General features: G+C 44.8%; 1 protein-coding gene across 1 annotated transcript in view; it reads left to right on the top strand.

The window, feature by feature from the left end:
* Nucleotides 1-27,452, top strand: part of Snx30 (sorting nexin family member 30) — a 99,553-nt gene that overhangs the window by 52,531 nt on the left and 19,570 nt on the right. Inside the window, exons 3-6 of the mRNA XM_021161448.1 lie at nucleotides 8,260-8,370; nucleotides 19,166-19,324; nucleotides 24,864-25,059; nucleotides 26,311-26,510. Coding sequence (XP_021017107.1) covers nucleotides 8,260-8,370; nucleotides 19,166-19,324; nucleotides 24,864-25,059; nucleotides 26,311-26,510 — 666 coding nt within the window. The remainder of the gene's footprint in view (nucleotides 1-8,259; nucleotides 8,371-19,165; nucleotides 19,325-24,863; nucleotides 25,060-26,310; nucleotides 26,511-27,452) is intronic.

Here is a 27,452-nt window from a genome sequence, read left to right on the forward strand (position 1 = left end):
GTACTTTACAAAAAGCAAAAAGACAGGAAAGAGGGATGGGGACCTGGCAGAGTTGGGGTGGGGTGGGGAGAACTTGGTAGGGTTAGGAGGGACTAAGAGGGAGGTAGCGAGTGTGACCAGGATATATATGTTTGTGTGTGTGTGTACACATATGTATGTATGTATGTAGTAAGTGCTTTAGTCAGGAAAGCATTCTTTTTCTGTTTTTCCTTTACCACAAACCACATACTGTGGAAAGAATTACAGATGTTTCATGAACTTTTATGGGTGGTGTTAGTAGCTCAGATAAACTGCATCTCTCTTCTTCTTCAGTCCTCAGCCTCTCACACCCCAGTTATATTGGGAATTGAACTTGGGGCTTCACTCATGCCAGGCAAGTGCAGTACCACTGAACTATGTTCCTGGCCTCCTTTTTACTTCAATTAAGAAAATGATTTATTAATGATTTTTGGGGGGGCTGGAGCAAGGTTTTGCTGTGTGTAGCCCAGGTTGACCTTGAACTCTTGATCCTCTAGGATGACAGGGTGTGCCTCTATACTCAACAAACTTTTTTTTTTAATTGTAAAATTTTGGTAAGTTCTATACCTGTTTAAATTATTAGGAAAGATAAACAGAATGAAATATGTTCACACATTTCTTCATCTTTTATTGGATGGAAATACTGTGTTTTAAAATCACAAATAGTTTAACTGGTTGTAAAACACAAACAAATACAGAGGCACAAGCCTGGCCTCCCTGTTCTCCTTGGCTGACAATCTTCTCACCAGAAGCAGCCATCGCTGCAGCGGAGTGCCTCCACTTCTTTCATTTATGGCACACACGTACTTAAGAGTGCACACTGTGTGGGTTCCAGTGCGTGTGCGCTCTTGCTTTTCCTCCCACTGGACATCGCTGCTGAGGCCCTTCTGCTTGCATCGCTACACTTAGCTCACTCTCTGGGCCTCTGCCTGATTATGCAATGATTATACAAATGTCTTTTTAAAAAAATTTTTTTGGTGGACATTTAAACCATTCTCAGCTTTTTAAAGTCACCCCACCCCCGTCTTTTCGCACCTGGCTCCCACGCACAGGTCTGAGTGAGGGCCTGGGGTGATTTGCATAGCTCCAAGAATTCTTAGCATTTGTTACCTCTCCCTCCGGGTGAGGTTACTTTTCACCCTGCAGTCAGTAAAACACAAAACCTGCTTTTCTTGATTGGGTACATAAGCAAGCGGCCTGGTGGCAGGGTGACTGCCTTGCTGGCAAGCAGCCCTTACGCACCCTGACAGTTTTCTACAGTGCTTGATTCCTGTACCCTGCAGTCCTGTTCCTGGCCACACACAGTAAAGAGATTCCTGCAGGGCTTACCTGGCTCACTGGCTAATGCACCTGCTATCACTCCCCCATCTCTCCTCTTCTTGCTCCATCCTAGCCTACCCCTCCCCTCTGCATTCTTATCTCTGTCCTTTCTCCTGGGGTTATTTGATTCCTTGTAACTGAGAAACTGCCATTTCTAAATTATATCCTGGTTTTCCACTGGGGTGAGCAGTCACTGCTGAGACCTTACGTTTTATTATCATGATAGATAGTGATATCTGGGAATGAGAAAGAGGAAGATGAGGTCACAAGATCCTGCATTGGGACTTGCATTCTGCTGAGGACCTCAGACAGCTAGTGCAGAGCAGGCGGTGCTACAGGTTCAAGGCTCTGATTCCAGATCCTCTAAATGATGAGTGTGGTGGTGATTGATAAATTATCTCTCCACCAGTAAAATGGGCCAATTCAAGCCAGATTAAAAAATATATAAATGCAGGTTTATTGGGAAGGTGTCCCTGGGTGGGTGAGTTTGATGGCCCCAAGGAAGGAGACCAGGGAAGTCGCCATGGGGAAAGAGAGAGAGGAGAGAGTGAAGAGAACGTGTGCTTGCTCACAAAGAAGGAAGAAGGGGCTGGGAAGAGGATAGAGAAGAAGAGGAAGAGGAGGGGGAGGAAGAAAAGGAGGAAAAGGAAGAAAAGGAGGAGGAGGAAAAACCAAAATGTTTGAGTTATACAGCAAAGAGCCTCTGGAAGAAGGGCAGCCCAGCCACTGGGCTAGAGTTCAGGGTTGGGGGCAGGGTGTGCCAGGTAGGGACTGAAGGATGCTGGGAGAACCTGGAGGCCAGGTCTGCTTTGGTATGTAAAATAGGCACCTCATCTGCTTGTTCTGGGGCCTGAAACCAACTGATAGTGGTGGTGGTAGTGGTGGTGAGAGACAGGGTCTCACTATGTAGCCCTGCCTAGTCTGGAACTCAGAGATCTGCCCACCTCTGGCTCTTAAATACTGGGACTAAAGGTGTGTGTTATTATGCCCCTAATTCAGACTGTTTCTTTTTTTTTAATGTTTAACATTTTACTTTATATGTATGAGTGTTTTGCCTACATGCATGTCTAGGTACCATCTGCATGTCTGGTGCCCTTTGGAGGCCAAAGCCAGCGTTGGATGCCTTGGTACTGGTGCTGCAGATGATCATGAGCTGCTGCGTGGGTGCTAAGGCTCAAACCTGGTCTTTGGAGTCATCCAGCAGTCTTGTCCACTGAGCTACCTCTCTGGCCCCTCTAATTCAGATTCCTGACGACTGGTACAGAGCCATGTTGCCTGAGCTGAAATTAGCTGAAGGCATTTTGTTATGGAGTGCTCCATCAAATCCCTACGGTTCTTGTCTTCCTCTGTGACCTGGAGGTCAGCACAGCCCCTTCTCAGGGCTGGCAGCTCCTTGCTGTTTTCTCTTCAGCCTCTTAGAAAGTCACAACACAGTAACAGCTAATTAATTATTGGACACTTCACCACGTGTCTATCCATTTTGTGGTGGAAATTTCAATTTTTATTTTATGTACTTAATCTGTTGTAGAAAACAGAAAAGGAAAGTAAGCTAAAATAATAAAATGCAAACATGCCCATAAACTCACAGTCAGAAGTAACTGTGGGATGCCTCTGTTCTTTCATGAAAATGAGCATTTGTGTGCAGCCAGCTCATTACTGCATTGCAGATGCTGTTCTGTGCTAGCAAGTCCCAGGCAGCACACTTGCTGTCATCTGAGACTGGAGTCCTGTTCTCTCCACGGGATCGTTGGTTTTGTGTTTGTGTGTGTGTGTGTGTGTGTGTGTGTGCAGCTGCTATCATGACTGTCGCAACTATTCTTATTGTTAAAACAGAACTTCAATACAGTGACATGGATGTGATTGCTCAGTAACACATGCGGTGTGGCTGGAGTTTGAGTGCAGAGACCATTCTCTTAATAACTGTGCTGTGCTGACATGATGGTTGGTCTGCACTGTCAGTTGGAGTGGAGCTGGAGTCACCTGGAGGCACAGCTAGGGTTGTGTCTGCTACTCAGTCATTTCCACCTCCTTTGCTCTGGCCAGTTTCACATTGGAAGCCTCAGGTGGCTAGAGCGATGTGGTTTGAGGAGTTTCCCTGGTGCGATTTGCAAATGAATGTGAATGGGAGGAAGGGGGAAAAGATGTGAGCAGCTAGCTTGGCAGTGAAGCAAGAACAGAGCATCAAGAAACAGCAGTACTGGTTGCTTCATATTGTTCTTCCTCCTATGGGGCTGCAAACCCCTTCAGCTCCTTGGGTCCATTCTCTAGCTCCTCATTGGGGACCCTATGCTCAGTCCAATGGATGGCTGTGAAAATTCACTTCTGTATTTGTCAGGCACTGGCAGAACCTCTCAGGAGACAGCTATATCAGGCTCCTGTCAGCAAACACTTTTTGGCATGCACAATAGTGTCTGGGTTTGGTAACTGTATATGGGATGGATCCCCAGGTGGGGCAGTCACTGGATGGCCTTTCCTTCAGTTTCTACCCCAAACTTTGTCTTTGTATATTATCCCATGGGTATTTTGGTCACCTTTCTAAGAAGGACCGAAGTATCCATACTGTGGTCTTCCTTCTTCTTGAGCTTCATGTAGTCTGTGAATTGTATCTTGGATATTCCGAACTTCTGGGCTAATATTCACTTATCAGTGAGTGTGTGTTCTTTTGTGATTGGGTTGCCTCATTCAGGATGATATTTTCTAGTTCCATCCATTTGCCTAAGAACTTCATGGATTCATTGTTTTTAATAGCTGAGTAGAACTCCATTGTGTAAATGTACCTCATTTTCTGTATCCATTCCTCTGTTGAGGGACACATGGGTTCTTTCTAGCTTCTGGCTATTATAAATAAGACTGCTATGAACATAGTGGAGCATGTGTCCTTATTACAAGTTGGAGCATCTTCTGGGTATATACCCAGGAGTGGTATAGCTGGGTCCTCAGGTAGTACTATGTCCAATTTTCTGAGGAACCACCAAACTGATTTCCAGAGTGGTTGTTACCAACTTGCAATCCCACCAGTACTGGAGGTGTGTTCCTCTTAACCAACCAGTACCCCCAGAGCTCCCAGGGACGAAATCACCAACCAAAGAGTACACATGGAGAGACCCATGCCTCCAGCCACATATGTAGCAGAGGATGGCTTTGTGGGACATCGATGAGAGGAGAGGCCCTTGGTCTTGTGAAGGCTCAATGCCCCAGTGTATTTCATGACAAGGAAGCAGGAGTGGATGGGTTAGTGAGCAGGGGGAAGGGGCTGAGAATGGGGGGACAGTTTGGAGAGGAAATGAGGAAAGGGGATAAAGTTTGAAATGTAAATAAAGAAAATAATAAAAAAGAAAGAAAGAAACAGCAGTAACTGCAAGAGTGTGCTTGAATGAGAGAGCTGTGTGTGTGTGAATGTGTGTGTGGGTGTAAGTGTGTTAGACAGAGCCTTGCTGACGTCACACTTGCTGTGTAGCCCAGGCTTGCCTAGAACTCTTTTCTGATCCTTCCCGCCTCTGTCTCCTGAGTGCTGGAATTAGAGCTATGTATCACTGGGTCTGTAATATGCTTATGTGTTTTTATTTCTGAGGATGAAGGAGAATTAAGAGCAAGATGGACAGGGCTGGTGGGAGAGCAGATATGGGTGAAGAGTGGAGAGTAAGCCGGAAGTGCAAAAAGAGAAGCACACTTTCTCCATTGTCTGGAAAAAGGAAGGGAAGCTTGTCTCGTGACAGGAAGGGAAGGGGTTCTTTGCTTATAGCTGCAGTTTTATCTGGGGCAGAGTGAGAAGATCATCTGGCAGGAATACATGGGAGGTTTTGAAGCAGGAGTTTTGAGGTGTCTACAGCTTTTTCCTAACTGGTGATGGGACTGTTGAGGTTGCGTGGTGCTGGGAGTGTTGGAGCTTCTTGGCAGTGTTAGGGACCCTGGTGTAGAGGTGTTGCTCTTTGCCTGTTATTGCTACAGGCACAAGAGTTATCAGCCGACGGTCTTAGCTTTAGAGTTGTTGGCTAAATCAATTCGGTGTTTTGGCCAGTTTCATTAAACCCACCATAGATTCTATTGGCATTGGAGACTGTTTTTGAACAATTTAAAAATTTAAAATGTCTATTCAAAATCCTTGGGTGCCTGTAATATTGTCTGTAGGATAGAAGTCTGTAGGGCACTGGGTTTCCCAGAGCCATTTGCCATCTAGACTGGTGGAAGGGGGACCTTTTGTGGTCTGTGGAGTCTAGGTCCAGCCTGTCTTGCTGGGTGTGGATTAGATTGTGTGCTGATGCTAATGTTTCCAGAGATGACTAAAGAGGTGCTCAGGAAGAGCAGCAGAGCTGACTGTGTGGTGAGCATGCAGTCCCTCTGTGCTCGGTGACTGCCTCAGATCTGACTGGGGCTGCCCGCTGCCTGCGGTGATCTCTGATGGACACCATAGGTTCTAGACACAGTGTGGAGGGACAGGGTTGAGGTCTTCGCTGATGATGATGGAGTTCTGGTTCTTCCCCACCCCTTTCTGTTTACCGAGTTTCACAGAGGAAAGCTGGCTGTGCTCATCCCTGGGGTTTGTTGAGCAGCACGCTTTGTGAATTGGAGACTCCTCTCCATGAAGTCAGCAGTGCTCGTGGCTGACTGCAGCAGAGTTGTGTTGTAAGGGTGCAGTGCTGGCCTCGTTCTTGGCTCTTCTCTGCTAGACTCCCCGTTCTTGTTTTCCCTGCATCTTTCCTACCTATTTAATTTATGTCATTTGATTCTGTGTGTCAGTATGATTTTCATAGAACGAGCTGTGGTAATAAAGTAAAATTTGAGTCTAAAAAGAATGAGCCTTTCTGTTTCACAATTATATTTACCCTGCGGTGTCAGATAAATATCTCCTGCCCTGTGGTCCCTAATGGAGCATTGATGGGGCCGGAGAGATGGCTCAGTGGTTAAAAGCACTGACTGCTTTTCTAGAGACCTGGGTTCAATTCTTACACCACATGGCAACTTATAACCACCTCCAATTCCAGTTCCAAAAGATCTGATGCCATTTTCTGTCCTCTCTAGGGATCTAGTAAAGAAATATGCACAGACATACATGCAGTAGAGCACCCATACACTGTATATGACTCAGTGGATAAAGTTTGCCATACATGGTAAGGTCCAGAATTTGAGTCTTGGACCTTACATAAAACTGGACATAGTAGAGCATCTGCAATCCCAGTGCTCCTACTATGAGATAGAGTTTGAGGCAAGAGGATCCCCAGAAGTTGGAATAAGCAGTGCTCAACACCAAGAGATCCTGTCTTGGTGAGCATCAGGATGTGCACCTTTAATCACAACATTTGGGAGGCAGATAAATCTCCAAGTTCAAGGCCAGACTGGTCTATAAAGTGAGAAGTCCCAGGCCAGCCAATCAGGACTACACAATGAAACCTTGTCTCAAAAAAAAAAAAAAAAAGTATTTTTTTTTTAATCCAGCAATTTTATCCTTAGGAAATTATTTTAGTGGGACTAATGGACAGAAGCCTGATTATGTTTACTGTAACATTGTTTATTGATTAAAAGATTAGAAACAATTTAAATAGCGGTTTGGTTTAATCATGTTATAACCTCTTAGTTGAAATTTATGCATGTGTTAAGTGATTGTAATGATCTGGGCACAAAGGTGTTCCAGATGTCTTAATGTGCTACAGAAACTGAATGAATATGCGTAGAAAAAGTGGAAGTTTATAAACTTAAATATTAATTTATTTCCTATTTAGAGGGACTGTCTACATTTTTATATTTTTCAGTCATTATTTTTCTTGAAGTTTTAAGATAATCAAATATGCTGGGCAGTGGTGGTGCACACCTGTAATCCCAGTACTAGGGTGGCAGAGGCAGGAGGATCTCTGTGAGTTCGAGGCCAGCCTGGTCTACAGAGTGAGTTCCAGGACAGCCAGGGCTATACAGCGAAACCCTGTCTCGAAAAACCAAAAATAAAAATAAAAATAAAAAAAATTTAGGATTAGGGTAGACCATTAACATTTTCCACACACAATGGCGTTTTGTTATCTTTTTTCTAGATATTGCCTCATCTAGATCTAACATGTAGTATGCTATCAAGGTCATTGTTCTGGTAGTTGAAGCAAAATGTCTTCTTACCTTCCATCCTTCCTTCCTTCCTTCCCTTTTTCTTTTCCCTTTGTTTTTGTTTTTGTCTGACTATGTAGCCTTCCTGGCCTGGAACTCCCTATGTAGGCTAGCCAGGCTATCGTTGAACTCACAGCTTTCCTTCACATCTGCCTTGAGTGCCGTAGATTGTGTGCTGAGGGAGCAGTGTTCTGTGGTCTCTGCTTGACTGGTCCTTCCCTTCAGCAAAGCTTGTCAGCATGTGCAACAGGGAAACACCATTCCTCCTTGCCGATTTGTGTTGGTTCAGCAGTATCTGAAATTACATTATTCAGGGGGGAAAAAAACCTACAACCCTTTCAGAGTTAAGCTGGAGGAAATGAATCAAATGTTCTAGACAATTCTGAAGAATAACTGAGTTTCATTTCCTGAGGGCAGGAAAATAACACCCCCCTCAAAAAAAAAGCAAACAAAAAACCAAAAACTCAAGCCAAACCAAAGGTCTTATGTTTCCTAGCTCCTATTGATGGGTCGATTGGTTTTTAAGACAAAGGGTTTCTCTGTGTGGTCCTGGCTATCATGGAAATTGCCTTTTAGACCAGGCTGGCCTTGAACTCAGAGATCTGCCTGCCTCTGCCCACTGAGTACTGGGACTAAAGGCGTGCACCACTATGTCAGGCTCCATCCTAGCTCCTTGACTGTGCAGCCTGCTGGTAAACTCTGCCATTCAGCTGTGCATGGGTGGAAGGAGGGGTGTCTTCACCTTATTTGATTTCTGAAACTATGTGTCTCCTTCCCCTGGTCAGAAAACACTCCTCCTCACATGTGCACTCCCCTCTCTCTTCTTACTTGCAGAGCACACGGGTGGAGTTTGACTTGCCAGAATATTCTGTTCGTCGACGATACCAGGATTTCGACTGGCTGAGGAACAAACTGGAAGAGTCACAGCCCACTCATCTCATTCCCGTAGGTAGTAAGTCACTGCTGCTTGTTCTCACTTTTCCTGAGTTAGACCCACACGGGTAGCGCTTGGTTCTTAGCAGTGATGGGTTCACTAGCATTTTATACTGAATGCACTCACCAAGAGTGCATGTAAGATAGAGGTGAAGTGTCTCACACTCTCAGCTTCTACTCTGCACTGCCAGCCTCTTAGGTACGGTGGGCTGGATTTTTACTTTTTTCTTTCCTCCCATCCTCCTTTCTTTAAAAGAAAAAAATACAAAACACTATTTATGTATGTGTGTGTGCATGTGTGTCTGTGTGTGTGTATATGTGCATGCATGTGTGTGTGTATGTATGTGTGTGCATGTGTGTGTGTATATGTTTGTGCATGTGTATATGTCTGTGTGTGTTTCTGCACACACATGCATGTCATAACACACATTTGAAGTCAGAGCACAACTTCAGGAGTTGGCTCTTGCTTTCCACCTGGTTGCATGGTTTCTCTTATTTCTGCTGCTCCCTGTAGTCCTGGCTGCTGGTGCGTGAGCGTGGCGAGTCTCCTGCCTCTGCCTCCCATCTCAGTTGTAGGAGTGCTGGGGTTGCAGATGTGCACCACTGCATCCAGTTTCTCACATGGGTTCCAGAGACTGAACTTGGCCTGTGGAGATTCTTCAGTTAGATCTTTTAGTGCCTGAGCCATCTCCCTGGTCCCTGTCTCTGTCTCTCCATCTGTCCCCTGTCTCTGTCGGTTTCTCTCTTATGTGGTACTGAGGATTAAACCAGGGGACTCATACTTGCTCTTCATATGCTCTGTACCGAGCTGGACCCCTACTCTTTGAGGCAGAGTTTTACTAAGCTACTCAAGCTGGCCTTGAGCTCATTTTGTAGCCTAGGAGAGCTTTGAACGTGAAGCCAGCATTGGCTCCTTCAGTGTTTAGGACTACAGGAGTACACCACCCTGCTCACGTTTCTTTTTCCCAGTACAAGATCTTATCTTATTTCTCAAGCTGGCCCAGAACTTACTATCTAACCCAAGTTAGCGTCAAGCCTGTGGCAATCCTCCTGCCTCAGCTCTGTGTACAGCTATGGTGCCTGGCTCCAATTTTCACTTGTATTATTACTGTCTGTCTCTGTCTCTGTCTCTGTCTCTGTCTCTGTCGCTGTCTCTGTCTCTGTCTCTGTCTGTCTGTCTTTATTTTTTTGAAAAGGGGAATACCCCAGTACCCTACCTCTTTAAAAGACTGAAGTTTGGTAGCTGAGCATTCTGGTTTACATCTATAACCCTGGCACTGAGGAGGTAGAGGCAGGAGTATTACTGTGAGTTCAAGGCCATCTTGGGCTACATAATGAGTTCCATCAAGTCTCCGCTACTGTATGAGACAGTGTCTGGAAAAACAAAAACAAAAAACAAAAAGATTGATGCTTGGAAGTGAGTCTCACCGACCGAAACTGCTTTTCCCACTTGGCAGACATTCTTCTTGAGGTTTGGCTGCCTACCAAGAAGGCAAAGCTGACGCTTCAGATTGTGGCCGATGGGGACAGGAATCTGGCACACCATCCCTTCACAACCACAGTTTTTTATTTAAAACTCAAGCAAGAAAACCACTCACTCCTCCGTACTGTAGCAGCGTGAATGGACCCACCCCGTATAACTCCCTGCCTCTCTCTTTCTCTCTCTCTCTCTCTTAAAATGGGTGATAACTAAAATTTTAAAGACTGAATAATCAATATACATTGGGTAGTTTTCCAAGGCCTTTAAGTTAAGATAATTATTACTTGGGCCCCCATTGTCTTTGGAGACTTTAGGAAAGTTTAGAGTGTATGACTATTCAGAGGCCAATTTATCCTTTGACAAGACCTTGATTGACTAACCCCAGGGGCTGCCCAGTTCTCGGTCGCATCTTCACCTTCCCACCTCTGTCACCCACCATGGCTGGGTGGGGCTGTGTGTGCAGTGAATACTGGATGTCTGTAGGGTTTTGAGGTAAGGTGGTCCCTGTGGCCAGGACAGGACTGGAAGCAATTGGGGCCCGCAGGAATCTGCTGTCCCCAGACTTCTCTTTTGCCACCCTAAGTCCTGTCTGGTCTTTTAAGCCCACTTTTTTACTTTTCTGCCCTCCAGTCACTTAAGAACGTGCCTGAAAAAGAAGCAGCCATTTTAAAGCAGTCGGAACAAGACCTTAAAATAGAATCCTACTTGGCCAAATTGGCAGCTAGTGGTAATTTTTTTTTAAACATATGCTTTTTATTTCAGAAGAGTTTTCGGGTTATTGTAAAAATAGGAGAATAAGGTTTTCCGTACTCAGTACCCAGTTGCATTCATGGCTCACATTCTGCACAGATGTGAAATGCTAGTCCCAGTTAGTGGGCTAGCTGGCGTCATCATTTGATAAGCTTTGTTTACTCGGTGAGTATTTTGTCTGATGTGTTTCACTGCAGGCTCCCTACCAGGACATCGGTCATACATAACCCCTTTGGCAGTTTTTGCTTGTAACAGCTTCTCAAGTTTTCCTGGTCTTTGACAACCTTTGACAGTTTTGGGGTTTGCTAGCGAGGTTCAGTGGACATTTGTCTCAAGGTTTTCTTGGTTAGACCATGAAGATGGAGTAAGGTGTTTCACAGCAGTAAACTGTTAATCCAGGTCACATGACTTAAGGGGTTTCTGTTCTCTCTTTGCTCTTTCCCTGTTGCCCAAGCCCTGCTCCCCTCTTGGCTGCTAGGGCTGTTTTGCTTCTTTTTCCTTCTGGTTTGGCACTTGAGACTCAAAAGCTCGAGAGTGACACCTGCTGGTAAAATGTAGTGCCACCAGTCTGTAGCTCCCACGAGGCAGTGTATGTGTCTCCAGCGTCCGGAGGATCCAGATATTCTTCTGTAGTCTCCAGTGGCTGGGCAGCGTGGTGGGCAGGGAAGTGCTTTAGAAGCAGGCAGAGACTTAAGTTTCTTCACAAGACCTTGACCCTTAGCTGAAGTAGAGAGATTTAATTCAGGGAAGTATTTCTGATTAAATAGAGAAGTCAAATGAGGAATGAGGTTTGCTCTACCCCACATCACCCTACAGAAACTGTTAGAAGTCACCTTTCAGTATCTAAGCAGCAGCTGCGTCGTCCTCACTAGACCCGGTAGCTAATCTTGGTAGGAACGTAGATAGGGTGAAGAATTTTAAGATAGACAAGGGACCTCTGCCCTGAGAACTGAGTGTCGACTGTAAACAGAGGCAGCTGTCTCGTCGGCTCAGTGGTTAAGAGCACTTGCTCTTCTTGCAGAGGACCCAGGTTCTCAACATGCACATGGTGGCTCACAGCTGAGTATAATTCCAGTTCCAGGGATCCGGCAGCCTCCTCTGGATCCACAGTCACTGGGCACACATATGAAACATAGACATACATGCAGGCAGAACCCCCATACACATAAAAATAGTTTTTTAAAACGAAATCTGAACTAAACCTTAACAAAAATGGAGGACTAGGTAAGTGTGCGGCATAATTATTGTTTCGGTTTTGTTGTCTCCTTTAACAGAGAATTTATTTTTAAATTTTTTGTTAGACTTATTTTATACGTGTTTTGTCTGCATATATGCATGTGTACCATATGTGTGCTTGGTGTCCAAGGAGCTCACAAGAATAGATCTCTAGGAACTGCAGTTACAGATGGTTGTGAATCAGCACACGGATACTGGAATCAAACCCATGTCCTCTGAAAGAACAAGTGCTCTTCATCACTGAGTTCTGTTCTGTTCTGTTCTGTTTTTTTTTTTTTTTTTTTTTTTTTTTTTTTGATCAGGGTTTCTCTGTGTAGTCCTGGCCATCCTGAACTTTCTCTGGCCTCTAACTCAGAGATTTACCTGCCTCTGCCTCCTGAGTGCTGGGATAAAANGAGTGCTGGGATAAAAGGCGTGCACCATCACCACCTGTCTGAGACCTTATTTTTACTTTTAATTATGTACATATGTGTGTGCCCATGGAGGTCAGAAAGGGGAGCCATATTCCTTGGAGACAGAATTCTATATAGGTGACTGTGAGCTGCCCCATGTGGGTGCTGGAAACTCAACCTGGGCCCTCAGCAAGAGCTGAATGCACTCTTAGCCACCGAGCCTTCTCTCTAGCCCCATGATCCCTCCTTTTTAAAAAGTCCCACTGAAGCCACATATGTACAGCCCAGTCATTTGAAATGTACGTTTCAAAGCTTTAGTGTATTCAGATTTGTAGAACAACCAACAAATCAGTGTCAGGACCTTTCAGCACCCCAGAGGGAAACCTCAAAGTCCTCACTGTCACTGTCCTCTCTGGAGCCTGGTGCCCTCATCTCTGTCTCTCAGGTGTCGTCTTCTTTCTTACATTCAGCATGTTCCAAGGGTCCCTCACAGTGGAGCACTGGCTAGGACTTCCTTCTTACCGTAAGGTGATAGTCTGTGTGTGAGCATACCACATTTTGTCTGTCCACCCTCAAATGGAATTTTGTTTGTTTTTTCCTTTGGCTCTTAGGCATAATACTGTTACAGACATTTGTGTATAAGTCTCCCTGTGGCCAAGTATTATTTATTTGGATGCAGACCTAGGAGTATAATTACTAAATTATATGTTATTCTGCATGTAATCATTTGAGGTACTGCCAGCCTTTTGACATCCCCTCACATGGTGTGTGAGTTCTGGTTTCTCTACATCTTCACAAACAATGATTATTATCTGTCTTTAATTATAGCTGTTCTAGTGGGTGTGAGGTGGTATCATATTGTGATTTTTTTTTTTAAATTTGCATTTGCCTGACAACTGAGAACATCCTTTGATGTTCATGGTGGATATTTGCATGTCTTCTTAGAGAAATGTCTGTTCCATTTAATTTCTTAGAGATTTATTTTAGTTATGTATATGTTTGTGGGTATGTGAGTGCCAGTGTCCTTGGAAGCCAGAGGTGTGGATGTCCCTTGTCCCTGGAGCTGGAGTTACAGTGAGTCACCAGACATGGGTACTAGGAAGCAAACCTGAGCTGTCTATTTAAGTCCCCTCTTTGCCCCTTTAAAAATTAACTCTGTGTGTGTGTGTAAGTAATAAGTAAGTAAGTAAAGGAACTTAAGAATCTATTCAAATTGGTTGTGAAACCTAGGGGAGAGTGGTCTTGAGGCATCTGCCAGTTTACCTCTCTCTATCTTAGATTAGCTGTTGTTAAACGTGAGAATGGCTGCGCTTTCTGATCTGACTGCTGAGGCCGGGAGTGTGGAGATAAAACCATTTCTTGAAAAGAATGAGAGATAAAGCTCTGGCTGAAGGATTCCCAGCATGAGCAGGTCCCTGGGTTCCATTCCAGGTCCTCGTGGGGGAGGGGGTGGGACTTGAGTGAAGCCATAGGAAGTTGTAGCCAGTTAACTAGTGGCTCTGGGAAAGCACCCAGAGGCGGGATTTGCTTCTCCCCATGGACTGTAATATACCTGCTTTGTTTCCAGTCTCTGACTTCAAACTTGGCGTTCTTTATGGGTTCTGATGGAAAAACACAATTTGCTCCTTAGACCCATCCGGCCCCCCCGCCCTTTTTTTTTTTTTTTTTTTTTGCCTGAGGAGTCACAAGATGATGTATAAATTGATTGACTTTCAATTCACTCTTTTCTACTTTGGCTTCACAAATCCTGGCCTGCTTAAAGTATCATGCCTGCCCCATCCCCACCCCCTTTTGTGGTTCTGAGGGTTAACAGGGCTCCTCCCACCACTGAACCACATCCCAAACAATGCACATCACATGGGTCTTCAACCCTGACAAATGCCTGCAGAAACCATTCAAAAGGAGGACGAATGCGTTTTGGTTTAAAGTTCCCAACCCCTTTAGTTGGACCTGTTGCTCTGAGCCTGAGGCCTGTAAGAGTATCCCAGCATTGGGGGCATGTGTCTGAAGCTGCTCGCCTCAGAGCCACCAGGGAGCAGAGCAGAGTAAGGAGGGACCCGGGATAGCGCCATAGACAGCAACCTGCTTCCTCCAGCTAGCTTTCTGCCACCTTCCCAAATAGCACCACCGCCTAGGGACCAAGCCTTTAACTTGTGAGTCTGTAGGGGACATTACAGCTTCAAAACCTACAGAGCCCTCTGATGTCTTGCAATGTTTTTGCTTTCTTTTATATTGCTTTGCTCCTCTGGAATTTTAAAAGCAGAAAGAAGTCACCATATGTGCTGAGAGCTGGAGGTGTGTGGAGTGTTTGCCCTTTAGTCCACTCTTCTTTATCATGTAATGGTGGCGTCAGAAAATCTGGAACAGAGGCTTTGCCCCACGCTGTTTCTCTGTAAGTTGATGTACATTAATACACATGTACATTTTACATGTGGACAATTTCGTGAGAGTGTTACCACAGTCAAGACATACCTACCCCCTTCCGAAGTATGATATATCCCATAACAAATTATAAAAATATAATCTTTGTATTTATTCTCTGAGAACTAAAATTATGTTTCTTTTTGTTCTGTTTTACCTTTTTTTTTTTTTTTTTCTCGGCAGTATTAGAGATCAAATGTAGGGTCTCCCACTTTCCACCAGGCTACAGCCTGAGCTCTTTCATAGCACATGCCTAAGTGCACACCATGCTGTTCACTGGAGAGGCTTTATCATGTATAGCAGTGAATGTATATGAGTTAAGTAGCTCCCTCCCCCACCCCAGGCAGCCATCATCCTTTGCTGTGCTCACTACATGTGCTCACTGGCCTCGCTGCTGCTTTGCTCGTTGGCTCGTTGCGCAGCAGACACATGGACAATTAGACGGGCACGCACAGGCTCTGGAGATGAGATGACTTACGTTCACTTATCGAACACTTTGGTGTTCAGTTTGACTTGCAGAATGAAGGTGTGCTTTTCCTGAAGGACAAAGGATGTGTCTCCTATGCAGCTTTCCCCTCACTGGAGCTAATGAGGAGAGTTTGTATTATAACAACTCTTTCCCCAGTTTGAAATGATAAAATGACTTCATTTTTGACCCAACCCCAATTTTAAATAAAATATTTATTTTATTTTTATTCATGTGTGTATACCCATGTATGTGCCATCTGCCATGGGTATGCAGATGCCATGGAGTCCAGAAGCAGGCATTTGGGTCCCCTGGAGCTGGAGTTACAGGCAATTGTAAGATACTTGTGGTGGGTGCTAGGAACCAAACCCTTGCCCTTTGAAACCGCAGTGAATGTTCCTGACCAGTGAACTCTCTAGCCTCCCCCCCTTTTTTGAGGTGCTTTTAGCTTACTCAGTAGGGACATTAATAGTAAGATATCGATTGAACTTGCAAGTACTTTGAATTAAACTAGGGTTGACAGTTACTCTTCTTGATGGCAGGGCTTTAATCTTGATGCCTTTTTATTTGGCAGTGGGTTTTGCCTTGAGTGGGGTTTTCTATCAAGTTGGTAAGTTTCAGCAGGCCCGGGTGTGAGTGTTGGTGTGTGTGTTCAGGAAGCTTTTGTTGAGTGCAGGCAAGAGTTCAGACTCAGACAAGAAGAGGTTGGACATTCCATTACAGTTGCATATGGATTTCCTACTTAGAAATAGAAATAAGCTTCTCTATGGTAATGTGTAGGGAATATGCTTTATTTCAGATTACAGACCAGGTGAAGGAGCTAAAAGCATATGTAACATAAACCCAGACTCTCAAGTGCTGTGTGTAATGTCACTGTTTCAAAATTAAACCCTGAAGTTTCCAATAGATTCTTGTAACAATTTATAAGTAGGATTTTTTTTTTATAGATTCCAACATATATCTGTATAGATACTTGAGGTTGCTTGTTTGTTTTTGAGCTAGGAACCTATTATGTAGCTCAGCCTGACTTTGTAACCTGGCACGATGTTCGGTTTTTCTTGCCGTAATCTTCTGAATGTTGAGGTTATGTGTGTGTCACAGTGTCAAGTTCACTATGGTTTGGATTCATTTCCCTAATAACCGTGGTGGGCATCTTTTCATGTGCTCATTGGCTGTTCATAGCTCTGGGGGGACATTGCCAACATTGCTCTACCTCTGAGCTTCATCACTACCCCTACTTGTCCATTTTTAAAATGCATTTTTAAACATTTAAAAACTCAAACATTGTTTCTTTTATTGTATTAATCATTGTACATGTGGACATAGGTCTGGCATATAGGATGTTTCTTACAGGTACATGTGGTCTCCTGAACAAATCCACAAAAATCAGCACTGTTTACTCTCTTACAGATTCATGTCGTCTACACATATGTGATTTTGCTCATGTATGTAGAAAATCTAGATGCTTCACACAAGAGAAAACCTGTGATAGTTGCTTTTCTGAGACAGGCTTGATTCACTTAGTATGTAGTTATCTCCAGTTGCCTGTAATGACATAACTTCTGTGGCTGAGGAAGACTCGATGTGTGCACAGCACATTTTCCTCGTCCTTTCTTCCCTGGCACCCCTAGCTTAGCCGTTGGGAATCGTCTGTGTGGTGCACTGGCTTACAATCTTTAGCAGATACCCTGCTGCATAACAGGGTTATTTAGCAGATCTGTTTTCAGTTTTTTTTAAATGGATTTTTATGCATGGATTAAACACATTAGTGATTATCTCTGAGTCACCAATAATGCATCGGTATTGAATTAAGGAAAGAATGTTCCCTTGGTGTGATTTAACCAAGAATGGTCCAGATTTGAATTCTCTCTGTTCCCTGAGTCTTCTGTCCTCTCTTGTGTGATCTGAATCTGTGCCTGCCTGAAAGCTGTCTTGTTAATATGTCCCTGTGTCTTTGTCTTCTGAGTCTGTCAGTTGTATAAGCTGCGTGGCTATGCTTAAACAAAGGACTTCATTCTGTGTTTCTTCAACAGCACAGAAAGCATCACATGGGAAGCAATGGGGTACTTTACAGAAATCTTTAACAGAGTTTTACAAGGAATTACATCACTGGCTGCATCTGATGGAGACACTAAACAGTTCTAGAAACATTGTTGAGCAATCAGTATCCATGCATATTGCACTCAACCTTTTTGGTAGATTTTAGATAATTGCTTTCAGTCTCTGTTCTTGCTGCATTCAGCAAATGATGCACATGCATTGTTCTGAGACAGGGGCATGGACTAGTATGTGATTTAAGATTGCAGCTATGCATTAGTTTAGATTGTAGAAGCTGATTACATGAAAAGCCCAAGGCAAGTGAGATGGCTGTTACATTGTTCCCTTAGATAGAGCATAGTAGGCTAGTCCTCAAGACATAAGTGACCTCAGTTGTGTTATTAATTCTGGCTACAAAGTCGAGAAAGAGTCGCAGACTCTTAAACTACAAGAGATATTTTCAGGATCTTGGGATGGTTTTGTTTGTTGTTTTTGTTGTTGAGACAGTCTTACAGTGCAGCCTTGGATGGCCTGGAACTCTGAGATCTGCCTGCCTCTGCCCTCTAGAGTGCTAGGATTAAAGACGTTATTGTGCTGTCAAGGGAAGGCAGTTTTTGGTTTACTGCGGAAACTCCACTGGATTTCACTATAACAACTGGTTCACCTCCCTACGGGTAGGCAGGGCAGGCTTCCCTCTTGTCTGCATCTTCCCGAACTTTGGAATTTAATTTTATTTTTGTCAGAATGCAAATATTTTTAGGTTGTACATAGTCACTTTTCCCTGTCGAGAAGTAAAAAAGACACCTTTTAACGACGTGCTTGAGCAAGCTCCCAAGGAAATAAATTGAAGATCAAAGGTCCCTGGGTGAGCGGGTAATTTAAATTGTTCAACAGTATCTGCTCACAGATTTATGATAGAGAAATTTGATTGAATGAGAGAAGCAAAGAAAAGTATATTTTGATTACAAACCTAAAAGGGAAATTAAGACTGTCTTCAGCTGTGGGAGTGTGCCTACTTCCTTATTTCTTTATTTACCGTGTTCTTGTACCCTGTGAACTGGGAACAAAATCTTAATCTATTTTAATATACTTTTGTGTGCTCAATATTGTTTGCCCCCCCCCCCCTTAGTGTATCTTTGTGTGTCTGTATGTGTGTAGGGTAGCTAGTGTAGGTTCGTGTGTCTCTGGCTGTGTGGGCATGGAGGACTGCCCTGGGTGGTGTTCCTCTGACATTTTCTACCCCTTTCCTTTCTTTTTTCTTTTTTTGGTGGAAGAATGGGGGTTGGGGTAGGTGGACACGTAGTTTTCCACAGGGCAGTAGCTTACAGAGTAGGCAAGGCTGGCTGCCCAGTAAGCCCCAAGGAGCTGCCTGTTTCTGCAGTCTCAGCACTGTGCCACAGATACACACCGATACACCTGGCCTTCATTTAAAACGTGGGTTCCAGGACTTGAACTCAGATCCCTGTGCTTGTACTGTAGGTACTTTCCCAACTACAGTGTCTCCCCAGCCTTTGCTCTCTTTTCCTGGACTTTGTCTTTCCCCTTTCTCTTTGTACCTTCTCTGCGTCTGTAGACAGTGCAGCTGCATTTCCTGAACAGGTGTTGGCTTCTCAGTGTGTCAGGGGCTTATGTGATAAAGTGTTTTGTGCTGACGGGGCACTTGTGATTTGCTGCAGCTGCAGGTCCCAAGAATCTTTGATGATAACATAAAGATCTAACAGATTAAGAACTACTGTTCATGGGCTGGAAATGTAGCTCAGTTGGTAAAATTCCCGGCATAAAGTGACCGGGTACTAAAATGTAGTCTCAGTCTGAAGGTGAAGGCAGAAGTTCAAGGTCATCTTCAGGCACCTAGCGAGTTTGAAGCTAACCTGGACTATATGAGTTCCTGCCTTGACACCCAACACTGTTATTGGACAGACTGGCAGGAGGGATTTGGTGGCCTGGTCAGCTTCTCACGCTCCCGTGCTCCCATGCTTCCTCGTGATTACGTTTTGATGACTCTGTTGTCCTCTTGTCTCCTAGCCGCTTCCTGAGAAGTTTGTGGTGAAGGGCGTCGTGGATCGCTTCTCAGAAGAGTTTGTGGAGACCAGAAGAAAAGCGCTGGACAAATTCCTAAAAAGGATTACAGATCACCCCGTGCTCTCTTTCAATGAACACTTCAATGTGTTCCTCACTGCTAAGGTACAGGCAGAATTGTGTGTGTGGTCCTCTAAATGCTCATTCTCGGGCTCCTCGAACACTGCTTTGCTCTTCCACGAGCCACTTCCACTCGTGGTCCCCTGAGCTGGACATCACAAAGGCCCTCTACTTTCCTGGTGCCCATTGCATTGGCACAGTTTCTTTTAGAATCTGGCAGGATAATAGGCTGCACCCCCCTTTAGCAGCAATGAAAGTCAATATTCTTACTTACCAAAAGCAGAAGTGCCCATTAAACACTTCTTGGCAGTGTTAGTAGGTTGGCAGGCTTACCAACAATAGGCACAAAAGAGAAAGCGCACCGAGTGTTTGGTAAGAGTGTTCTTCAGGGCTGGCAAGATGGTTCAGTGGGTCAAGTATTCACTACAAAGGCCTAAGGAGCCAAGTCTTCTCTTCAGGGCCCATGTAAATGTGAAAAGACTCAGTTCTACAAGGTTGACCTCTGACCTCCACATGCCTAATACTTATACACCAAGGTGTGCACAAAGGTCCTTGCACCCACAGAGTACCAGGGAACCAGGAATATTAAACACAAAGAGTCCTCTCCTCAAAAGAGGAATTAGCTGTTTTCAGCCAGAAGACTGGGAGTGGACATTGTTAACCATCTGGTGACTTTTTTTTTCTGTCTGTAGAGGTAGACCTCACCCACCTTTTGCTGTAGAGACAGACCTCACCCAAATCACCCAAAAATGTTTATCCCACCAGACTGTTAATCTTTAGTTTCCAGTCAATAGAACCCATTCTTAGGGGAGTTGTCACATGTACTTTCTGGCCTCTGTGTTGTGTTGGTCAGAGACCACAGCAGAATCTAAGCCTTCTAACTACAGAACCCACCGTCATGGCACTCGGATTTTGTAAAGCAGTGTCTGTGTAGTCACGCCTTAAGCTTTATTGTGCACCTGGAATTGGAGTGACTTTCCTGGAAACTTTTCCCCAAACTGTACTGTGTTTTAAATGTTCCAGTAACGAATGACCTGGCATCAGACTCCCCAGGTTTGATCTAGGTTGATGACATCAGCCTGAGCAGAGGTTTTTTTTTTTTTTGCACTTAAATTCATTTAATCTTCGTTGTTATTCATTAAGGCATAGACTTTGTTCAAGGAACCAGTAGGAAATCCCAGCACCACACTGGCAAGGCCAGTCTCCTTATCAAGTGGATTTTGATGGAGCAGAGTTTTTATTCTTACCTGTTCACAGTCACTCCCCTGTCTGAGCACCTGCAGAGTGGCACTCAAGAACCTTGAAAACAACCAACTTCAGTTTTCAGACAAGGAAACTAAAGTTCAGAGAGATTAAACATGTTCAGTCAACATCACTAGGACTTAAAGTCGGGTCCTGTGGCTCGTAAGGCCCCTCTTTCTAGCTCACAAGGCCTGGCCATTGCTTGCTGACAACTCGGTTCCTCTGTTGCAGTCATTTGCCAGAAAAGCAGTTGCCTTCCAGTGTGTTGCTAGACTGTTCAAGCTCAGGTTGCTTGTTCACTGGCTTTGTGCTTCACTTGCTGTTGGCAGAACTGGCCTGAAATCTAAGGCAGTCCATTCATACTGTGCAGAAATGGGGTCACATGCTCAGACTCGCAGGCACTCAGCTTCTCCCAAGCCAACCCATTCAGTTCAGATCTGTGCATCAAGCCATATATAATGACAAAGGTTTGAAGTTTAGGTTTTGGGTTTTTGGTTTGGTTTGGGGCAGGGGGCAGGTGTTAAAATTACAAGAAAACAGCGACATGTATACAGATAGCAGCTGCTGACATTTAAGGCTCCCAGAAGATTCTGTTCTCTACTCATGGAAACTACCTGGCAAAGTCCAGTTTTTGTTTTTAGCTTCAGTTGGTGGCTGCCCACGCACTAGCTCCCCCTACAGGTTGAACCTGTTTAAATGTAAGCATTTCTCAGCATACTGATGCTTGGGTGTGGTTCTTCCAGTTTCTTATTTTCCCAGAGTGAAGGTTGGCTCTGAGGTTGCAGGTCCTTTGTTCCGAAGCCCCAGGCCATCCTCATTACTGATGAAGTAGGAGAGGGCTGTGGCTTGGATTCCTGGTCATTAGGACTCTGCATGAAGAGGCTGTGAGAGATTGTGTGTATTTGGAGAGAGATGAATTGAGACTTCTGGGCTAAACAGTGTGACAAATATTTTATTTAAAGATGAGTAATAAGGTCCTTCAGTATCTCCATCAAAATCCAGTTTTGGGCTGGAGAGATGGCGCAGTGGTTAAGAGCATCAACTGCTTTTCTGGAGGTCCTGAGTTCAAATCCCAGCAATCACATGATGGCTCACAACCACCCATAATGAGATCTAATGCCCTCTTCTGATGCGTCTGAAGACAGCTACAGTGTACTTACATATAATAAATAAATAAATTAAGAAAAATCCAGTTTCATGCAAGGGAGTGCAAGCGAGCAGCCCTTAAATCAATGTCTTCTACTTGGGCGTGGGATGGTGAACATGTTTAATTCTAGCATGTGGAAGGTGGAGGCAGAAGGATCAGGAATTCATCCTCAGCTCTATAGTGAATTGAAGGCCAGCCTGAGCTCCATGAATCCCTGTCTGAAGAAGCAGAGCTTTCTGTTCTTAGAGAGTGGAAACGCTACACTCATGAGACAGCAGCTCTGTTTCTCCCTACTAACTCTCCCGTGTTCTCCTTTAACATACTGCCGTGTGAACTTCCCTGCAGGGAGATGTCAAGAAACATCTATTATTTCCCAAGACAGGAGACCTATGACAGAACAATATAATGATTCCTCCAGAGCTAAGATAGTGAAGGTGTTGGGTTTTATCTACAGCCCCCTAGGGAAGGGGTTACTCACAGGAGCATGTGTGACTGAAACAGCCTCACAGCTGTCTCACCCCAGTGTAGGCCATGCCTTCCCTGTAGTTGTGCGGATGAACCTCCCCCATCAGCTTCTGTGCTGTATGTAAGCTCACTCCAACTACAAAGGAGAGTTACGTACAGATGTCAAGGAGGTAGAAGATGGAACGGATAGTGTCTCAGGTAAGGGTCCGATGATCTTCCTCCTATGAAGAGCATCAGGCCTGATCTTGACAAGGGTCCCTTGGGTAGTCACAGCTGCTAGATTCAGGCACTAGGTTGGGAAGGGAAGTGCTTTATAGTGTGCACTAAGGCCAAGATCTTAAATGAAGCACTTCTGTGCAGCATTTATAAGACAGCGGCCCTCTTGCCCTCATCCCAAACTAGACATGTCCCCAAGAAGAAGCCAGTGGTACTGGGAGACTCATGGGAAGTGATGGGAGCAGGAGGCTTGTTCCCCCGACAGGCTGTATACACTTTGATTGTTGCTGTTTTGAGATTGGGTCTGTGGTGGTTGGAATAAGAGAATGCCTCCCCTCCCCAATACGTTCATACATTTGAATGCTTAGTCATCAGAAAATGGCACTATTTGAAAAGGATTGGGAGGTGTGGCCTTGTTGGAGGAAGTGTTTCATGTGGGCTTTGACATTTCAAAAGCCCATACCAGGCCCAGTGTCTGTCAGTATGTTTGTTTCCCAACACCCACCAGTGGATCATTATCAGGATCTTTTTGTCTGTCTGTCTGTCTGTCTTTTCCAGTGGATCAGGATGTAGCTCTTGGCTGCTTCTTCAGCACCATGCATGTCACTGTGCTCCCTACTATGACAATACTGGTCTATACCTCAGAAACTGCAAGCAAGCCCCAGTTGAATGCCTTCTTTTGTAAGAGTTGCTTTGGTCCTGGTGTCTCCTCACAGCAGCAGAGCAGTGGTGATGACAGGCCTCACTCTGTAGCCCACGCTAGCTTGAGTGCCCGGTCCTTATTTCTCAAGCCCCCACGGCTGTAATGATCCCTATGCACCACCAGCTCAGCCCTAAGAGCTATTTGCTTGTTTGTTTGGTGGGTTAGCTTGAGGCACAGAGTCTTACTGTATAGACCAGGCTAGCCTTGAACTCACAGAGATTCACTACCTCTACCTCCTGAGTGTAGTTAATGCCAATTGTAACCTCGTGGTTTTCCACCCGTCCACTTTGTTCCCAGAAATGGTGACTCTGAGACATATTTCATGAATAAATACCTAAGCCAAAGCTTTGCTTGTTCCCCGACTAACTCTTAGCTTAATTGCTTATTTACTCTATTCTAAGCCATGCCATGTGGCTGGTTACCTGGTCTTCAGTTTCCCGTGGCTGTCTTCTATGTCTGGGGCAAATCTTTTCATGTCTGATTTTATTCCCAGAAATCCTCTCTGTGTACTGGAGCTCGAAGCTCCCTGTTTCCTGCCTAATCTAGTAGGCCATAGGCTTTTGTATTGACAGGTGGATGCTTCCACACATAGAGCAAAGGTTCCCTCTACACCTCAGTGCTGGAACCAAAGGTGTGAGCCACCATGCTGGGTGCTTTATCTTTTAAAATTCAGACACAAGAGGTTTAAAGGCCCAACCCATTTCCCATTTTTTGCCCTTACCCACAGGAAATTCTGATTTCAAATGTGTCTGCGGTGTCAGTCCCTGCAGTGAGTTTTCTAGCAGTGCTTCTGTGGCTTCTCAGCTCCTGCCCCTCCACCCTCCTTCTGTGGCTCTAGTTGGGTTTGAGTGAGGAATGAAATGACCCTCGGGCATTTAATTTTGTCCTAAAGACAGTACAGGATCTGTCAGAGGTTTTTAAAAATTGTGTTAGGAAGAATGTTGTTGCATTTAAAGTTGGGGGAATATTTGACTCGAGGAGCGGTTCTCAACCTTTCTAGTGCTGGGACCCTTTAATACAGGCCTCCCCCGCCCCCAATCAAAAACTACTTTGGCTGCTACTTCATAACAGTAATTTTGCTGCTGTTATGACTCATTATGTAAATACCTGATATGCAGGGCCCCTGTCTAGAGGTCATCTAACACACCTCCGAGAGGTCATAACCCATAGGTTGAGAGCCACTGGACTGGAAGGTCTGGGGCCCAGCCATGTTGACAGGGAATCTGGCCATGAGCTTGTGGATGTGAGTCTGGAGCAGTCTACTGTAGAATGCTCTCCTTCAAGCCACCGTCTTGTCACAGTAGCTGTGACTTTTTTAAGAGTGGGGCCTGGTGGCTACTGATCCTCCATCGTAGGAGGATGGGCATGTGTGCTAGACGGGGCTTTGTTGGACCCTCACTTCATCTCAGCCACTCCCCCTTTTACTTCACAGATAGTTGTATATAATTCTTCCTAATTGCGTGTGGCCTTCTGGCCTTGGGAGATACTAGTGTATATAGACTCTGGACATTAGCTGAGGAGAGATTCCATCTTTGCAGCTTTGGGGAAATCATCATCCAGGCTAGGGTGAGACTTTCTTGTGGCATGGCTCCTCAATTTGGACTTTAGATTTGTATTTTGGGTTGCCCTATATGGGTAGGCAGATGTTTGTTTGGCCTCCACAGGAAGAGAGTTCCCACAGTGGGGCCACGATGTGTACCTGGCCCTAACAGCTCCTGCTTTCTAGTTCTTCATTTCCAATGAGACACTGACTTCAGAAGCTGGTTCCCTTAGCCCTGGCTGTCTGACTGAGGTTGTGTTGTTGTCTGCAGGACCTGAATGCCTACAAGAAGCAAGGGATAGCATTGCTGAGCAGAGTGGGTGAGTCAGTCAAGCACGTCACCGGAGGCTATAAGCTGAGGAGTCGGCCTCTGGAGTTTGCGGCCATCAGTGACTATTTAGATACTTTTGCACTCAAACTGGGAACCATCGATCGGATAGCCCAGCGGATCATCAAAGAAGAAATAGGTGAGCTCTTTGTTGAGATTGGTGGTGCCCAGAATGGCAGGAATGGCGTTCATTTTGCTGTGCTGAAGCAACCTGCAGACATTCTGCAGTGACAGAACCTGGCCTTATTCTGCTTAAAAACCAGATACAAAGAGGGGAGGGTCTGGTGGTGCCTGGAATGTGTTTTGCACTCAGCCCTTGTCACTTTGCACTCAGTCCTTTGTCTTGCAGTCAGCGTGGTGTTTGTTGTTCCCATGCCTCATCCATGGGGCTGATGATTACAGAAATAAACGTAGCTGAGAGTTGGCTCAAAAGAAGAGTGTGGTGCCAACCCAACCTCTTGCCAAGGTTATGACCCAGTGAGCTTTTGACCTTAGCATCTGCTCCTCCCTGCCCCACATCGTTTCACACCCTTTCCTCTGTTCTTGTCACCACTGCTTGTCTGCCTCCTCCTGTCATGGTCTCTTACTTAACCTTGTCCCCTTCCACAGGTGTGGGCAGACACCTGAACAATGTAATAGCCATGCTGAAACTTGAAGCACATCACACAGGCCTGTTCAGTTAAACAACAGCGGCCATGTTCTGTCAAATGACAGCAACCCTGAGACAAATGGAGGGCTGGGTTTACTCTTGTAGGGGTAAAGAAATAATTTTTTTTTTCTTATTCCCTGAAACCACTGATAGGACCATTGAGCAAGGGAGCGAGTTGCCTCTATGAGACCACATCTCTTTCAGCAGCTTGTTCCCGTAATTCCATTGTTTTTCCATTGTGACTGATTTTTTTTTCCGTTTTTTAAAAAACAAAACCCACCCTCAAGTACTAGAGATATAACTTAGGTTAAGAATACTTGTTACTCTTGAAGAGGACTCGAATTCAGTTCCTAGCACCTGCACTGTGGCTCACAACCATCTATAACTCAAGTTCCAGGGGCTCCCTCATTGCTTTGCAGAGCATTTCACTTGCAGTATCATGAGTGGGGGTAATTATTTTTGAAGAAGTTTGTTGGATTTGGCTCTTAACCATCTTCTCCCATAAGGTATTTTAGTTCCTAGTAACAAGAGTCCCAGATTTGTATGTTAGTAATAATTTATATTAGCTTTTAGGTATTAAGAAAATGTTAGGAATATATTACACTTAAAGGGGAGTGTGTCCAGGAAAGAGAAAAGCCAAGGCTGTGTGTCCTAATGTAGGGAGGTCTGGGCTGTGGATCCCAGAGTCAGTCACACCAGTGGGTGCTCCCCTGCCAGATTCCAATTCCTCTCTTCCTCTAGAGTACCTGGTAGAGCTGAGGGAGTATGGGCCTGTGTATTCCACGTGGAGCGCCTTGGAAGGTGAGCTGGCCGAGCCCCTGGAGGGTGTGTCAGCCTGCATTGGGAACTGCTCCACAGCCTTGGAAGAGCTGACAGATGACATGACAGAAGAGTTTCTGCCTGTGCTCAGGGAATACATTCTGTACTCTGACTCCATGAAGGTAAGCTGGCTTGCTTTTGCACACTCATCAAGAGCCTGTGGATTATTGCCTGTTTGCATGTGGTATACATCCCTTTGTAGTTGAGGAGACTAATTACCAAGGTCATATAAATAGAACATGTGGTGAACAGAGGGTGTGAATTAAGTGGAAGAACAGGTTAGAAGAAATGTTCTCAGTGTTCTTATACTGGGAAAATAAAATAGCTCCTAAACAGGAGTGGACGCTGTGGAGAAGGATGGTCAGATAACTTTGAGAATAAAAACACAATTTGTTGGGGCTGGAGGGATGTCTCAGTGGTTAAGAGCACTGGCTGCCCTTCCAGAGGACTTGGGTTCAATTCCCAGCACCTACATGGTGGCTCACAATTGTTGTAGGTCCTGTCCCCAGAATCCTTTTCTAGCCTCCTCAGCCTACTGGCCTTACATGCTGCACAGACATAAGTGGGAAAAGCACCCATATGCCTAAAAACTTAGTTTAAAGGTATATGATTGGAAAGTGCAGTTTGAGGAAATCTTAGAAAGTAAGACCAAAAAAGGAAGGTGTTTGATGGTGAGATACAACTGCAAACATGTAAAACTGTTTGGGTGGAGACGTTATATGTTTTATCTCAAGGTTCCTGAGGATTCCTAATTTAGAGAACAGGAAAACCAAGGGAGGGAAATTGAGGAAGAGATAACATAAGGGAGAATGAGGTCATGTATGAAAGGCATAAGAGCAAAAAAAGCTTTGGCTCAGTGGCAAGTGAGAGCACACCGATCTGAATACAGCCTAAGGATGGAAGGTTCTCTCTTTTTTTTTTTTGGACTTTTCTTTTTTTTAATATTTTTATTACATATTTTCCTCAATTACATTTCCAATGCTTTCCCAAAAGTCCCCCATACCCCCCCTCCTTCCCTACCCACCCATTCCCATTCTTTTGGCCCTGGCATTCCCCTATATTGG

The sequence above is a fragment of the Mus caroli genome, chromosome 4, assembly GCF_900094665.2.
Source record: "Mus caroli chromosome 4, CAROLI_EIJ_v1.1, whole genome shotgun sequence".
NCBI lineage: Eukaryota > Metazoa > Chordata > Mammalia > Rodentia > Muridae > Mus > Mus caroli.